Source organism: Manduca sexta, chromosome 9 (genome assembly GCF_014839805.1).
Source record: "Manduca sexta isolate Smith_Timp_Sample1 chromosome 9, JHU_Msex_v1.0, whole genome shotgun sequence".
In the NCBI taxonomy this organism is placed as follows: Eukaryota; Metazoa; Arthropoda; class Insecta; order Lepidoptera; family Sphingidae; genus Manduca; species Manduca sexta.
Window position 1 is genome coordinate 11,578,723 of NC_051123.1, and position 17,244 is coordinate 11,595,966.

The 17,244-nt window shown below is 36.5% G+C and overlaps 1 protein-coding gene and 4 non-coding genes across 5 annotated transcripts; 2 read left to right on the top strand and 3 right to left on the bottom strand.

Moving 5' to 3' along the window:
- Positions 1–157: 157 nt before the first annotated feature.
- On the bottom strand, positions 158–6,548 carry LOC115442413 (carboxypeptidase B). Its single transcript, XM_030167445.2, is given in 8 exon segments — positions 158–290; positions 292–447; positions 1,909–2,334; positions 2,575–2,790; positions 4,083–4,184; positions 4,853–4,943; positions 5,661–5,873; positions 6,395–6,548. Coding segments are annotated over 8 exon segments (1,317 nt in total). The 5' UTR covers positions 6,469–6,548; the 3' UTR covers positions 158–251.
- Positions 1,354–1,443, bottom strand: Trnai-uau. The gene is given in 2 exon segments: positions 1,354–1,389; positions 1,406–1,443. It is a non-coding gene; the product is annotated as a tRNA-Ile (tRNA).
- Trnai-uau lies at positions 3,463–3,552 on the top strand. The gene is given in 2 exon segments: positions 3,463–3,500; positions 3,517–3,552. It is a non-coding gene; the product is annotated as a tRNA-Ile (tRNA).
- Positions 6,549–8,755: 2,207 nt separating the features above from the next.
- Trnai-uau lies at positions 8,756–8,845 on the top strand. Its single transcript is given in 2 exon segments — positions 8,756–8,793; positions 8,810–8,845. It is a non-coding gene; the product is annotated as a tRNA-Ile (tRNA).
- Positions 8,846–9,341: 496 nt separating this feature from the next.
- On the bottom strand, positions 9,342–9,431 carry Trnai-uau. Its single transcript is given in 2 exon segments — positions 9,342–9,377; positions 9,394–9,431. It is a non-coding gene; the product is annotated as a tRNA-Ile (tRNA).
- Between the last annotated feature and the right edge of the window lie 7,813 nt (positions 9,432–17,244).

Sequence of the window (17,244 nt, forward strand, 5' to 3'; positions counted from 1 at the left end):
GAGGTCGCTGTCTCTTATCTCGTTGCTGCCCACGCTGCGTCTTCCGGTTCGTGGTCGTCACTCCAGAACTTTTGCGCCCCAACGGCCATCAGTTCTACGAACTATGTGTCTCTTCACTACTGTTACATATTATATACCTAAGGTGTCATACAAATTATAGAGACATAGTTAAACTTATAACTCCTGTCCCTTTAGGTGTCAATGAAAACACAAAATACCTTTTCACATTTATTACAAAATTAAAAAAAGTGTTACAATATCTCTAATACGAGACCGGTGGGAGCTTTAGTTGAAACGTCTCCTGTAGTGGATCCTGGCCAGCCGAGCCGAGACGGCGATGCCTTCCCACGTCTCCTTCACCATGTGGGCCATGAACCACGGCGGCACCGTGAAGCCGTACCCGTAGCCTGGTAACTCCAGGGTGTAGGAGAATTGGACACCGATTTCCTAGAAAAATATTAACTTAGTTAATAAGTATACGATTTAAGTTTTCCTGGAGTACAATTCGGTCGGTGCTACTGGGATGGTACCATTATTTCAGAGAAAACTAATAATTACGTCAGTTATTCCTATTGGGAAAATTCCCTCAATCTTCATTTATTTTACTAAAGAGTATTAAGAAACGATGTTCACGATAGCTAATAATAATTATTTTTAGGATGTAATTGGCCAGTCGGATGGTAGATAAATCATAATAGAAGAGGAAAATACAAGTAAATACGAACAAATAAGTCCAATAAGAAGCGACAGTTGTCACTAATTGATGAGATAGGAAAAACTAAAAAAAATGTTGTAAACATTGCTTGTATTTTATTTAATCGTCTGTCTATGAGATAACTATGCGATAGCTACAGCGCGTGTTCATTATCAGCTCTTATCAACATGGGTAATAGCTGATAGCGTCTGAGCCGTTGTATGTCTTTATTAGGGGGAAAACTATTTTTTTTAAGTAGTAAACACACGAATTTAAAATAAAAGTGTCTGGAAGTTGTAAAGTTTTAAGAATTCAAAATATAAGAATGTCAAATCACATGATATGTGGTTGTAAATCACACGATTGGACAGTAGCAGCTGTGCAGAAAGCAGGCTGTGCTAATCCAAATCTAATCGTATACGTACATACACAAGGTTTTTATTGTAATTACTCTCAGGGTCCGTATAATATGAAGCCACTTTCGCGTTGCAGGATAAAGAAGGATAGGGAAAAAGTAACTTCATCAAAGGATGTTTTCTCTGATCTGACTCCCTAAAGTGGCAAGGTACATTCATCCGTTACTAGATTATTCATAATTCTGCCATCAATAGTTTTTATTTATCTGTTTTCAATCTTAATCTCAACAGGTTTAAAAACAATGCTCCAGGTGAGGCTCGAACTCACAACCCCGGCATGGCTCACGTACTGTGCTATAAGTACTGTGCGCTAACCAATTGCGCCACTGGAGCTGTGGGACCACAACACCAAATTATATAGACCTCTCGTATTATTGAGAATGAATAGTGCAACTCGATCATCATTATTTTGACAATGTCTAACCCGAGAATTTTTCTAGAGAGAATTCTTTGTAAGCCATTAATACTGTCTCTACGTAGGTAAGATAAAAAAAGGAATCTAAACAACGTGTTATGCCCTGAACTAGTTTCTATACTCATAGTATTCAAATATATATAAATGTATCCAGCTTGCAAATCCCTATTTTTACTTGTAAAGTTCGTCCGCAGGCTCTCGTCAGTTTCTCTAGTTCTGTATATATTGGAGCGGTGTTGATCATGTATATATTGAGTATTTTTGAATTTTTGGTCACTTGGTAGTCTGATTGTCGAACAGCGAGAAAACATGCAATAGTTCTGTTGCTGTCAATAAAGGAAGGTAAGTCAATTGATATTGATCAGGTAAAATAAAAGACTTACTTGTGCATAATCCTGAGCCGTTCCAGATGTAGGATACAATACTATCCCACTGTTTGCAACTAAATAAAAGCGTGCTTGGAATAATTTCATCGTGTCCATAATGGCCCCCATAGCTGAGCCTACATGGTGCAAATGGACGGCGTTAGGCGTCAGGGTCCTATTACCAAAACCGAAAAAAATGTAGTTTCCGTGGCTGTGGATGTTGTTGTAAAGTTGGATTCGGGGAAGGTATTCGAAGAGAATGTCGCGAATGTACGCAGTTTCGACCTCGGAGAAAGCATAAGGACCCGGAAAGGTCTCTTCGCAAGGGTTGGGGGAGACGCCGAGAGTATTGAAGGCGATGTCGAAGTTTCTGTTGGCGTCCACTCCGACGCACTCAGTGCTCACGTTTAGGTTCACGGAGCGAGTTTTACGCCAAAGACGGTCCTGAAATGAGAAGGTTTTTTTAAAGCTGTGATTCTTATTGTTGTTAAATTAGCAATTATTAATAATTAATTAGTGATATTCTAGATAACAAAAATAAAGTGTAAAGGAATGAAAACACAATATTATAGAAGAAGTTTTAAGGTATTGTATGGTGATCCCCCAGTTTAAAGAATTTACACCATGTAAGTATACATTAATAAAAGCGATTTTCATTAATGTCATAAGTCTTGTAGAACTTACATCAGTGTGTGAGAATTCGTATCCATCAGGGTTGACGATGGGCAGGATGATCCAGTCGATGTCGTCGAGCAGGTCCTGGTCTTCGGGCCGCCTGTTCTCCAGCAGCCGGTGGATGGAGTACAGCGCCACGGGTGTGGTCACCCACTCGCGCGCGTGCATCATCGCGTCCATGAAGTAGATCGGCTTGCTCGCGTCCGTGAAGTTTGATGTTGAAATCTATTAACAATTTTATTTTTAATTCCGGCACAGCGAAATTATCCCACGGCACCTGATAGTAAGTAGAGAGCCGTACCGATAAAGTATTGATGGACAAGAGATGATTCTCTCACCGATCAATATATTTATAACTACATTTTTGACACGGAATATACAAAGCCTGATCTTTGAACAAGAATGAGTAGTCGTAAGCTATCGCCTCTTTGGTCTACTATCGGCGTATACATAAGAATGTAGAGACTGAGGGTTTTTTATTCGATTCCCGACATCGAGCATGTTTATGTGTGTGATTTTTTACATGATTTGTCGGGATTTTTTTTTTAGATGAAGTTGACGTTAAGTGTATGGCCGACCATTAAAGCTAATTCAAATAATTTCCGCAATATAGAAACTTGAATGAATATTATATTGCCACTTATGCTAACTCTATATCGGAATGGTTAATGGATAGGTTGAAGAAGAAGAACAGACATTAGAAAACTATACGCAATACATAGTTCCACTGAAAAGAATTTCATTTCCCAGTAATTTATTGTTTGCCAACTACTGTACTACTAAGTATTTGGCAAAGTACATCGCGATGAATTCAAATAAGTTATATTTTTTGACATTGCTATTCGTTCGTTGCGTACAATATCAGAGGTCTATATAATTTGGTGTTGTGGTCTCACAGCTCCAGTGGCGCAATTGGTTAGCGCACGGTACTTATAGCGCAGTACGTGAGCCATGCCGGGGTTGTGAGTTCGAGCCTCACCTGGAGCATTGTTTTTAAATCTTTGTCATTCAAACATTAAAAAAGTGTGTTTTATCTTAATGCGTAATCCAAGCAAATTATATGAATTCAATATCTTTTGTCATTTTGGAGGTGACTTAAAATTCGCCATATAGTATTTAAAGATGTTAATATACTTTCTACAACTACACTTATAAAATTACCTCCTTGTGGCGTAATTATTGATATTTAATTGGAAGATGGTGGTCGGCCTCTCATATGTGAGAGTCCCCCTGGATAGGTACCACCGCAAAGTATATTTCTACCGCCAAGAAACAGTGTGTAGTCATTGTTGGGTTTCGGTTTGAAGGACATTGTAGCCAGTGTAACTACTCGACATAATGAGAGTTAACATCTCATGTCTCAGGATGGCGAGCGTAGTGAAATACCAAACAATATTTTGTAATTCAAGGTGTTGGATGGTGTTTCTACTGTTTATGAGCGGTCATATTGCTTACCATCAGGCCAACGACGAACTCGTCTCTTCGTACACAGCAATAAAAAAAAAGATTAATGTTACCTTCAAGTATTTGATGTCACGGCCTTCAAAGCTGGGTCCAGCGTTGACCAACGTGACTAGGTTGGGATAGGTGGCCGCTATCCTCTCCATATAGGCGTCTACCTGATGATACAGACAATTATTGGTGCGATATAGCTATTCCTATTTTTTTTTATTGCATTTAATATATAAATATATATAGGCGGACCTAATGTTATAGGCATTCTCTTCCAGTCAACCTTAGGGTGGTGCAGAGATAAATAAGATAGGTGTATTATGGTAATATGAAACTTGAGAAAAAATACAAATCGACGTTTAAATCTTTATATTTATTTAAATTAACTTTTGCTCGCTCGAAATTGTCCTAATTGTCCCAATTTGTACAATTTTGAGTAGCCAGACTGAGTGTTAATACCAATCTTTATTTTTTGAGTATCATTGCAAATAGCAGTTGGTAAGAATTTTACATTACTCATATTTTTGAATTACTAGTCTGTAGCAGTAGGTAATTTTACGGTATTAGTAAACTAATATTCAGAATCAGAGCAATCCCAAAGATTGTCATTTCGATGATAAAACGATTTATTTAAATAATACCGATAAACTAATTACACTAATTACATTCTCTCTATTTTTATTATCATCAGTGTTATCTCTTTTATCACCAGTACTCATTAGTATCACTATTAATGTTTTTTTTTTCTTTTTTACCATTACTTGGGGGGTCAGTAGAAGTTATGTAGGTTTCACCGATCTTAATGTCCAATATAGCATAAAATTGTTAACCTTACCTCAGCATATCGCGGATAGTCGTTGAAGATCATTCTGTTTTGTCGGCTGCTTCTGTATGATGCTAGGTCATTTTCGTGTTCTTCTAGTGATCTGGCGATTTGAATTGATGCCTTTTTTATAAATATTTTTGTACACATACATTTTGTTGATTAGATATCTAAGTGTAGCTGATCTATGAAATAGTAAAAAACCAAGCTAAATTGTGCTAGGTATTATTTCAGAAGTATATTAAAACATATTAATTCAGTAAAATAAGTATATTCCACTTTTCATAACAATTTAAGGCGTCTCAGACATGTTTTAAATATGTCTAAAAATAAAACTCTCAAATTTATTTTAGTTCAAATAATCCGAATTATAAATATATAACACAAACACGCGTCACGCCGCTATCACCTAAGGAGTAGGCAGAAGTGAAATCAGAACACACACTTTGCCATGTGTCTTCCGTTCCATGATGTAATAGAAGGCGAGTCCATCGCCATATCGTGGACAAATTCAGACTTCGGACTGATACTGAGTAGAAAAATTTATATCACATTGCCCGAGCCGGGATATCTAATAAAATAGTTTCCGAAAAAAAACTCGCCTTTAGTTATGAATATAATATTATAACCATAGGAATTAAAATCAAACAAATCGCCGCGATAAATAGATTAATTAAAGATTAATTAAATCCGAAAAATAGATTAATTTTAATGTTTATCATTCACGTAAACATAAGAAATCATTATAACCATGGGCATTTTAAAGTTAATATAAAACTTTATAGTTCAATAGGTAATAGTAATAACTATGACAACTTACTTGGCAACATCAGCGATATGGAGCGAGTGAGCTATTCCATTCTCGTCTAAAGCTTCCAGGAAGCTCCGAGCTTTTTCTGGCGAGACCATCACTACCGCGTCTCTTACGCCTGCCATGCCATGTTCCCAGATATCCACTCCTAGGTTTAACTGGAGATCCTGGAGGAGTTGGAGGTCGGACATGTCTCTCACTTGGACATTGTGGACTGAATAACTGTTAGGAAATAAAATATGAGTTTGTGGTCATGCATACTATGTTGAGAATTAGATTCCATTTGTTTTATAAACAGCAAATTGTGTAGTGGGTAAGTGGATGGGAAGTGGGCCCAATAGAATGTCGATTAACGAGAGATGATTACCCCTCGGTAGTCGACACAGTTATGCCGGCCTGTTAGAACCGGATATACACAGGCTGATCCCGGAACGCGACATACTTACGTGGGCCACTATGGCGGGTTTTAACACCATGTTTACGTTGGTCGCTATCTTGGCGGATATAAAATATATCCTACCACCAGCAAATTTTCTAGATTGATAGTCATTATCAATTTTGTGTTCGAATAACACGTTATTAATAGGATTTTATCGCATACGGCTGAAATTTAATATCTATTTTCGACCTTAGTACTAATTAGTGAAATCATGATTTTCATAACCGCAATCAAAATGAACCTTTCCGCTTTAATGAAGACAATGAATAATAAATAAGTTGTAATGAGATGCATAAGAGATTACCTCCTGTAGGCATCATGCTTTCCAGCAGTCACTGTGTAGACACAAGCACAAAAAACCAACAGAAACTTTAACATCTTAATAAACTACTAATTTATGTTCTACTTTAGTGAGTGCATATAAGACTGGCAACCAAAGGTCTTTAGCAAGTTAATATCGATAAATTATCTGATTAGATTTGGTCCTTCACATGATATCAATTGTTTATGAATATTTATGACCTGATTTAGGTTTATTATAAAATACGATAAAAATGTTCAGCTGACAAGATTTTTATATATTATATGTATGTATCTATATGTTCTTGTCATTTGATCAGTTTTTGGGTATATTTGATGTTTATACCGAACCAGAATTTGAAAAGGATTTTTCTAGACTATTAAAACAAATACTTTATTTATCACGTAGGCGAACAAAGTTGCACTTATGATACGTCAAAAAAATTCTAAGAATAATTATTATTATTTCTGAATAACTCTCAAGATCACTTATATTATAACTACAGATATTTTATATTAGGGATAAAATTCTTATGGAATACAAGGCATAAGGTAAAACAAAGTAGCCAGCTCGGATTGGCAGGTAGGGGGAAATATAAGGCTAACCCGTTGCGATCCTCACCGATGAGGACAATAAAAGCCCTAACCTAGCTAACCTACCAGCCTTTCACTAGCTACCTAAGCGATGACTACCCGAAGAAGAAAAGCAGAAAAAAACACATATTATATGATATATTTTACTTTATCATACTATTTTTGTATTATTCACCTAAAGTATTTTATATATCAGTATCTATTATGAAAAAATCACTATAGTAGCGTGTCAAAGTAAGTTGCGTCCAGGGACGAGGCGATGTGCGTCAGTAAGGCTGGCATAATGCTGAAGCCTTTTCTAAGCCGCAAACGAGCGAGTTTCGAGCGCAGTGGAATACCAAACAATACTTTGTAATTCTAGGCGTTGGATGGTGTTTCTACTGTTTATGGGCGGTCGTATCGCTTATCATCAGGCGAATGGGAAGGTTATCTCGTGATTAAAACAGAATTAAAAAAAGTAAAAAAATGTCTTTCTATAGCAGCATAAAGCATAAGGCTACATAATGCGCTGAAATTTGTCGTACTATGGAGTAAAAAAGGAGTAAAGTATTAGTTTTATGACTACCCTAGCATCATTTGATCGTCAAACCCGCCGATCATTCATTTTATATTCTCATAAAAATCTATTTTAATAGTTGAGATCGATGAAAATTTTATCTCTGAACTATCATATAAAAATCCTACAATCTTTAGGGATTTCGTTGAAAACTTGGAAACAGGATATATTTTAAAGCCCGGATAGCGATCACCGTATAAAAGGTTGTGAAACCCGCCATAGTGGCCCACGTAATGTGTTGCGTTCCGAGATCAGCCTGTGTATATCCGGTTCCAACAGGACGGCATAAATGTGTCGACTGCCGAAGGGTACTTAATCATCTCTCTTCAGGAGACATTCTATTGGACGCCATTCCACTTAACATCAGGTTAGTGGGGTCACTGCCTTGCACGTATAAAAAAATACTCCGTAGAATTTAGCAATGTGCCGCTGGATACCGGCAAAACAATCAGAATTCCTTGGGATTTTATTTTTATGGAAGGCTGTAGTCACTTATTAGGTATTTAGTAGATAGTTTGGCGCCAGTCCGTCCCTTGCTTTAGGGGTTTCAGATAAATAAGTTGGCTGAGAGAAAATAAGGTTAACCCGTGTACTCTATGTTCCATTATAATATACAAAGTGTATTCAAATTATTAGCAAGAAAATGAGAATGAATTAGTAGGTATAAAAACATTGAATTTTGAACATGACTTCCGTAATATTGCGCAGGTGGAGCCTAATAAAGGATTATTCGACTCTCTCGGTAAGCAACGGCTTGGCTGTGTTTTTGGAATTGCTTTAGTCCATGAAATGAATTGAAATGATTTGAAATCGCATAGCATAATTAATAAAAAAATATTCATCTTCTAAAGAGTTAACAAACATGCTAATGGCACGTATCGATAACATGAGTGTATAAATAGGGCAGTTTAATCGATCTTTCTTGACATTTGATATGGACAACGCCCCTATAATTATTCCCCTATGAATATGAAAGTTAAAGGTGAAAGACCTTTCTATATTAAAAGATCCATTGTATCATTTGCCGACACAAAAAGTAGCCTGTAATAATATGTTGATCCAGAATGCGGTCTAAATGTGTGCCACATTACTTATAATCGATTCACTGATTTTTGCGATTACTTCTAACAAAATACAAACTTATGCATCTATTAAAAGATTTTTTTTTATTCTCATAAACGACAGGTCATCATAATTTGGTGTTATGTTCTCGCAGCTCCAGTGGCGCAATTGGTTAGCGCACGGTACTTATAGCGCAGTACGTGAGCCATGCCGGGGTTGTGAGTTCGAGCCTCACCTGGAGCATTGTTTTGTTTCAGGTAATTGCCATCTTAACGTAGAACATGCGGTTTAACATTTACGATAATAATACTTTGAATACTATTAAAAGAAATTGAATGAGTATCATTCCATAAAGCAATGTGTATCTTTGTGTTGTACTACCTATGGATGTGGCAACTGGCGTAATTTTGTTTTAATCTAGTTGAAAAAGTGAGAGCATATAACATAAGCTACTTTTATTTCATTTAAGTAGTATTTAATGGGTCTTACATTCCGGAATAGCTTTCTCGGGTTCGTAGACGTAACAAAAAGCTATTAAATAGAATTCAAATTAATTTTAATATATTCTGCGAAGTCGTATTTAAAAAGAAAATTAAGATAGATCTAGAATATTTTCTCCTTAGAATTCAAAGTAGCTGCAGATTGTTATTTACATTTATAAATGTAATTCTTTAAAGTATCCATTTGATCAAAAACGGCCTCTTCTAGCGGATAATTATATATGAGTAATACAAAACAATGCTCCAGGTGAGGCTCGAACTCACAACCCCGGCATGGCTCACGTACTGCGCTATAAGTACCGTGCGCTAACCAATTGCGCCACTGGAGCTGTGGGACCACAACACCAAATTATGGTGACCTGTCATGCATAGGAAAATTAAATAAATTTTATTTTATTTGTTAACTTTTTTTATATTAAACAAAAAGCTGTGCTGTGCAGCACAAGCAGTGCTGGAGGAAATGTATGAAATGAATGTGTCGATTTAGAGGATCGGTTTTTGTGCCTCCAGCAATGATGACACTCGCAGTATAAAACATTTTATCTCCTTATTTAAGCGCAGCGTTGGACGTTTGCAAGGTGGACAGACGAATTGATAAAGGTCGCAGGAACACGCTGGATGTAGTCCACTTTCGACAGATACGTCTGGATATCCTTAGGAGAGGCCTATTTTCAGCAGTGGACTTTATGTGGCTGATGATGTTGATGATGATTTAAGCTTACTAAACAAGATAGTCGGATCATCCAATAATAAAGATGTCACGAGATTATATATTAAAATTGATAATATTTAGTCGAGCATTCCAAATAAAACTTGACCTCATAAGAGAACGGTCCAGTTATTTATAAATGCTTATTCTCACAATTGATATTTCTGCCCATCCACCCAGGATGTTGAGATAAATGATATACTGGCACATAAAAGAAAATACTGCAAACGATATTTCATACTGAGACGTTACTTCGCTTTCGTATTATCTAGTAAGAAATAAATCAGGATGTTTGTGTGTTCCAAATGAACTTGCCTTTTGAGCTTATCGTTTCTCAAATATATTACTTTATTGTGATAGATGTAGTTTATTTTAGTTTACAATTATGTATATGGCATCAGATATATTCGCCTATAAAAGCAGTAAGAGCATGCGATCATGTTTGCTATATTTTTTGTGTAGTTTGAACTCGAAAAAAAAAAAAAAGCTTGAATCCTTAGATTATGTGTATTTTTACTTTTTTATTTTTATTTTACACTGAACACATGGTATACAGGCGGGCTTAATGTCATGGGCATTCTATCCCAGTATTTTAATGTATCTTCTTTGAAATTTCGATTACCATTTTATACATATTAAAATTTTCACCACAATAAATAAGTTGTAAACTTTTAAAAAGTAACAGGAAGAGATAGGTAATTGGCAAATAACAGTCAAAATACACGCACTAAGCCGTGACGTCATAGACATGGGGTGCGCGAGTGTGACAGAGACAACATTTACTGTGCTCTGTTCGTTAAATAAACGACTAATTAAATAAAAATTACTGAGTTTTTTTATCCAATGAAAGGTGTTGCACACATGACCGGTTTTGAGTACTTAATAAATTATTATATTAATTATACATTTCCAAAACAAGAAAAGTATTAACCTGAATATAATAATACATCTCAATTACTACCTTTTATAAGATAAAGTCTAAATCAATCCTTAGGAACTTCCTTATTGAATTACTTTGTGTAGCATACTTCAAGTGTCAGCCATTTAACTATCAGCAACCCGAATTCAGGTGAAGCGCTAATCTAATGAAATCCGTAAACCGTGGCCATAAAACAGTCCTTCGGTCGGCAAATAGATAAAAAAAGCCAGCAGCGCTCCCAAGTAACGTTGTTACCGAAGTTCTAAAATAATCCAGCGCGGTCCACCCCGATACGATTCAGGGATCCAACGTATTCCCGTACTCTTTTGTTATTTTCGGTCGCCATTTTATTTCCTAGTATGTAGTGCGTCACGTAAACGTAACCTTCGTATAAGATTAGTTATTTCAAGTAAATTCAACTTTATCAGAAGTTCATTTAGGCATAATATTCTTTTTCCAATTAACCTTTTTGAACAAATTGACTTTATTATTAATACTGGTAACTGAATTATCATCAGCTCTTTTAGAGAACTTAATCTTAGTGTTGCCTTATCTAGAAATTGATCCCAAGGCCTGTCAATCCTTAGCCTATATACCCTACCATTAGGCCAGGGGTCGGACCATTAATAAAAATGATTTTATCACACATTTCAATTCTCCAAGTATTTTATTAATAAACGTGCCACGTGTAAGATCCAATGAAGCAAAACTTATTGCGATCAAAAGAATATTTAGGATAATCGAAAGTAGGTTATGTAGGCGTCTCTCACGTTTCATATTAACATATTATGAAAAAATATTGGTTTTTGAAATCTGAGGAATATTGAATGTGGGGAATATTCATATATTTTTATAGCAGAGAGGGAAAACAAGAAATTTCGTCACCTGTTTGATGTTTATTGTAGTTTATAGACATTGACACTATCAGAAGAATCAACTATGCGTCGATAATATTAATAAATGTTTACTAGTGCTCTATAAGCGGCGATAGCCTAGTTGGGTGTGGAACGGACTGCCAAGACGAATGTCCGCAGGTTCAAATCCCAAGGGCACACACCTCTGACTTTTCTAAAAAAATCATGTGTGTATTCTTTGTGAATTTATCGTTCGCTTTAACGGTGAAGGAAAACATCGTGAGGAAACCTGCACATCTGAGAAGTTCTCTATAGGAATTTCGAAGGTGTGTGAAGTTTACCAATCCGCACTAGGCCAGCGTGGTGGACTAAGGCCTAATCCCTCACAGTAGTAGAGGAGGCCCGTGCTCAGCAGTGGGCAAGTATTTAATACAGGGCTGATATTATTAATTATTATTATTACTAATGCTCGTAATTCTATATTTATTACATACATTATATTATATTAATTTTAATATTTTTCTGCACTCCTTTATATTTTCAATTATATCAAATTTCACTCCTTATTGCCCGCAACGTGCCCATAAGTCATAAGGTGTATTTTTTTTCTTTACGTATTAATGTTTAGAGTTTGGATATTTGCAACTATCATAAATTCTTTTATATTTGTTTGGACTCTGAGTAAAGCATGTTAGCGAGCCACATGAAATTTATTACCAATATTAAACCTAATTTTATGTAAATAGGTTCCTTTTTGAAGAAACCTCAGATAAAAAACTTAGCTAATACTTTAGACTTTGTAAAACTACTCGAAATATCAAAGGATTTTTAAGAGCAGCATTGTTACCTGGGGGGAAAGAAATAGCTGAAAACGGTATTGCCTTCAGTAATCTCATTGAGTGCATGAAAAAGCAAAGCCTGGACAGGTCGGCATGTCGGGCGTCCGTCGGGGAATGCAGCCTTTGTCATTCGCGGTGTATTACGAGGTAAATTTAGACCGCAATATACTTAAGGTTCAGCTCATGCGCTACCAATAATGGCAACGGATATGGTACGATGTAAAAAAGCAGCAATGAGCGTATTTTGTTTTCATGCAATTGCTACAAAACTATAATTGCTAATTGCCTTGATTGCAGCTTTAACTGAATTTCTGCTATCAATTTGGATTGTTTTTAATGCAAAAAATAGAAACCACGCGGCTTCTAGTGTGCTGTGTACTACATTGCTGCGCCAGATTAAAAAAGGTGTTCATATAAGATTTTTCTAACAATAGCACAAAACCAACGTGTTGACATTTAGGAAAAAAACACAACCAGTATTTCGATTGTACAAAACTAGAAATATTTGCACCAACCATCTCTCGATCGGCTGCTATTCAGACGAAATGTAGCCTCGCCATTCCACTGCGCTGTTTCGATTTTGTTCCGACAAAAGTCCTTGCTACGGAGATTGGTTGTTCTGTAATTTGTACTTTTTGCAACTGCGCTGGTGGAAGAAAATAGCATCTTTCGATGAACGCTGGCTGTTTTGTTTTAGGTTCGGTCGCACAGTGACGGATTTTATACTGCCAGATGCAATTTCGTACAAATTAATATAAGAATGTTTTTGCGTGATATACTATCATTTTCCGAAAAAAGTAATTGGAAATTTTAACTTTCGTTTACCAAAGTATTTCATATTACACTCGTTTCCAAAATGTTATATCGTTGTAGTAACTTTTATAAAATGTGTTACTCTAATTCCAGTTTAAAGTGGGATAAGGACAATTGAAGAAAAATATTTATTAGATTTAAATTTTCTCAGTGATTGTATTCAATTCAATGCCTTTCAAGCCGAACATAGTAATGATTAATACAATTGTATTCCTTGTGCTGCAATCTTGTTTTACAAAACGTGCCTGCCACTGCCCGGCACCCGCACAATGTGAAGGCATCCTTTAATCTTTGCTTGACTAGTTTAATATTGGAGCGAGTATGAACACCTGCGCCACAATAATACAACAGAGAGTGGAAATCTGCAACTTGCAGTCCACTTTATGATCAGTTTTAACAGTAGAGAGAAAACTAGGAAATGTGTGCAGTGGTAAGTGGTTACTAATAAGCAAACACTTTAACAGTAGATTACGAGGAGTGTTTTTATTAGAGTAAATGAGGATATCTTTGATATGAGCTGACTGTATCCAATCATTTTATCGAGCTCAAAAAAAAAAAGAATCTTCTTCTTGCTTCTTTTATCTATTTCGAAGGGGGTTAGCGGGAGGTATTTTGTCAAGTACGTTGCGGGAAGGATGTGGCCTTATTTTTCTGCAGTCGTTAATTTGACGTCAACTTCATCAGCTTAGAGATCAAGTCGTGCATATGGTGTTATAAAATCATAGTTTCATTTTTAGTTGAAAGCTGGTTAAAGAATTTTAGATTATAATGATATAATATAACTAGCTACTACTCATGGCTTCGCCCGCGTGAAGGAGTTTTCCGGGATAAAAGTCCCGGGATAGTAAGCCTATAACCTTCATTAAACTATCCCCATACCAAATTTCATAAAAATCCGTTCAGTAGATTTTGAGTAAATCGATAACATAGGACAGAAAAGGGGACTTTGCTTTATACATATGTATAAATACAATACAAATTTTACAAAGATATAAATACAGTCTGTTATACATTGAATAAAGCTGGTGCTAAAGAATACATCGGTTATCGGCGCTTACATCGCCCCGGCTCGCCCCGGCCGTCCGTTCCGGCGTTCTTCCGGACCCGCGTCTCGAGTTATTTACTGCCGCTCGGGTCACTGCGCACCACCAATGGCGTGAGTAACCACGTGATTTGAGACCTGGTGAAACATGGCGCAGGTAGCTGCGGTTGGACATTTTATATTTATAATACGGCAATAATATCTAAATGTCAACCGAAAAACAGATTAGTCGGTAATGTTCGGCAGAAGGATGTCGGCTTATGTTACTGGATACAACCTACATACACTCAAATCGGAAGAAATGTCTTCTGAACAACCTACTGGTGGTTTTTTTCCGCATATCGGTCAGTGTCGTGTTGGAAAAAGAAATTTACATGGATAACGCTAGAATCCCTCAGTAACTTTATAGGAATTGCTATTTGTGTTCCTAAAAACAGTGCAAAATTCATTAATACTTTACAATAAGATGTACAGAACATAAAGAAAACATGACGAATTTTATGAACTTGTCTCATTTGAAAACATGAAAAACGACCAATTAAATTCGAAGGTAAAACAGAGGGCAGAGGATAGGCTGCGGGTATGTTGCGACGCAGGAACCGCAGCGCAAATATCCGTGGAGATATTCTGCTTTACTGTATATTTTGAATTGACAAAACAAAATCTTAAATCTTACTCATGCTAACTCTCGATTTTTATACGAGTACAGCAAAATAACTCGCTGCGCCTGATGGTAATTTAATTAAAACATTTGCCTTTAACCCCTGAAGCATCGGAATGTTTGCCGGCAAACATGACGTTATATACTACATAATAAGGTTATATTCTCGTGTCACACGTAAATGTCATGTAGCTGTCATGTTTGCCGGCAAACATTCCGATGCTTTAAGGGTAACCTTATGATTAGCAATAATATGTTGATGCTTCATTCGCAGCTTCAACAGCGCGCTTCATTCTACCAGCACGAAATATTGACAGCTCGTGGTCGCCGTTGAACAAATGTACAGTGTATGTATGGCGCATTTTATGATAATGAGCTTCTTCTGACAAAATATAATTTAAATGGATTTGACATCTGCACAATGATTGAATGAATAGTATTGTATGAAATTGTCGTGATATTGTCCTTTGTACGATATTCACAAAAATATTTATAAACAATAAAAACGTGTATTTTTCCGCCAAATCTATCCTGAAGATTATTATGCGTCGTGCTGCGTCACCTGTATGTCACTGTAAACTCAACCTTGCCGCTACGTAAAAGGAACAACTTTTAAATTGCAATCGCTGGCTGTTATCCCTCAGTAGCGTGGGATTCGGAAATATTAAGATCTTTGAGGATATTAAGGATGAGTTTTCGCTCTTTGTTAAACGTTTTTCGATGTACTGAATGGTTTTGTTATTTCGCAGTATTGGCGGAGCTGCGACTTGACTTATGACTTCATTTTGTTCTTAAACTGATTATCAAAAAGAATTTATTCGTGTCTTTCTACTTTTGTTACGTATTTACACAGATAACTGAGATTAGTAGGCCGATATACATGATTCCTTTTTATTTAGTAAAGTAGATTTGCAATATAGTCCTAGTACAATTAGTGTTTTATTTTTGGTTGTTTCTTTTTCCACAATATTGATAGTTTAGGTGTAGCCACAACTTATAGCGATGATTTGTCATTTGAGATTGAATATGTAATCGCAGTATTTTTGTAGATGTATTATTAAAATTTATTTGTTTATAAAAACAATTACAATTATTATCACATTAGTTTACATTGGTTGTTGCATTATGTTCTGAGCCTGTATCGCAGTGACCAATGCGAATTAACAGAATATATATTTTTAATTCGGCGACAAATCCAATTCATATCTGAAAACATTTTTGTAAAGACGAATCTTGTTGAGTATATTTATTTATTGTGTGTGCGCGTGTGCGAGTGTGTATGTGCGTGTGTCGTATAAATATTGACGTTGAAGTTTAGTGTAGCCCATCAGAAGGAACCGTCTCTGGTGCCGCTAATAAGATCAAAGTGTGGTCAATAACACCACACGTGTTGATAAAACTTAATTTGGCGCTCCATTACCGCAACGTGCGACCGCTATCGATCGATTACATTCGAGATTAGGCTGTACGCACACTTCATTATGTACGATTTTTTAATAGTGTTATAGTCTGGCAAATAAAGGTAAGACGCAAAATTACGTATTTCCCGCCTCGCAAAGCATTCAAGGTACATGAAGAATCACGTCAAGGTGTGCTGCAAGCTTTAAAGGACTAGGCACTTTAATTAAACCAATACCAAGTTGAGTTAAGGTTCCTTTAAATGTATAATTTTATATCTTAATCGTACGTGCACGACAAAGTGACCTCACTGCATTAGATGGAAAGTGGAGGGGTCCAATAGAATGGCGACTGACGACAAATGTTAACTCCTCGGTAAATGATACAACAATGCCGGCCTGTTGGAACCGGATATAGACAAGCTGATCCCGGAACGCGACATACGTGAGCCGCTATGGCGGGTTTTAACACCTTGTGCAGATGGTCGCTATCCGGGCGGGGTTAAAATTTATCCTACCACCAGCAAATTTCCTCAATTACATGCAATCATAAAAATTCATGGATAATTATAAGCTTCATAATATTTGAGTCAAGGCTAATTTTTAATCCAAGAAGGATGTTTAACCCGAGCAGCGTCGCGGGCAATATATAGCCTACTGTAATGCAAGTGCGGTGCAAACCAGCAAATCACAGTAACGACTTGCACAAACTATTTCAGACTTCGACCGTCAGTGCCCTGGCGACCGTCCAAATGAATTTTTTCCCAGACTTTCCGAATTTCTTTACGGTTTCAACTGCGAATATTTGCGACCATATTTCATGCGGTAATATTTGTGAGAAATGTTACGCCGAAGTTTTACAAATGTGGGTTACGGAGCTGCAATTTAAAATGCAGCTAATGGTGAAG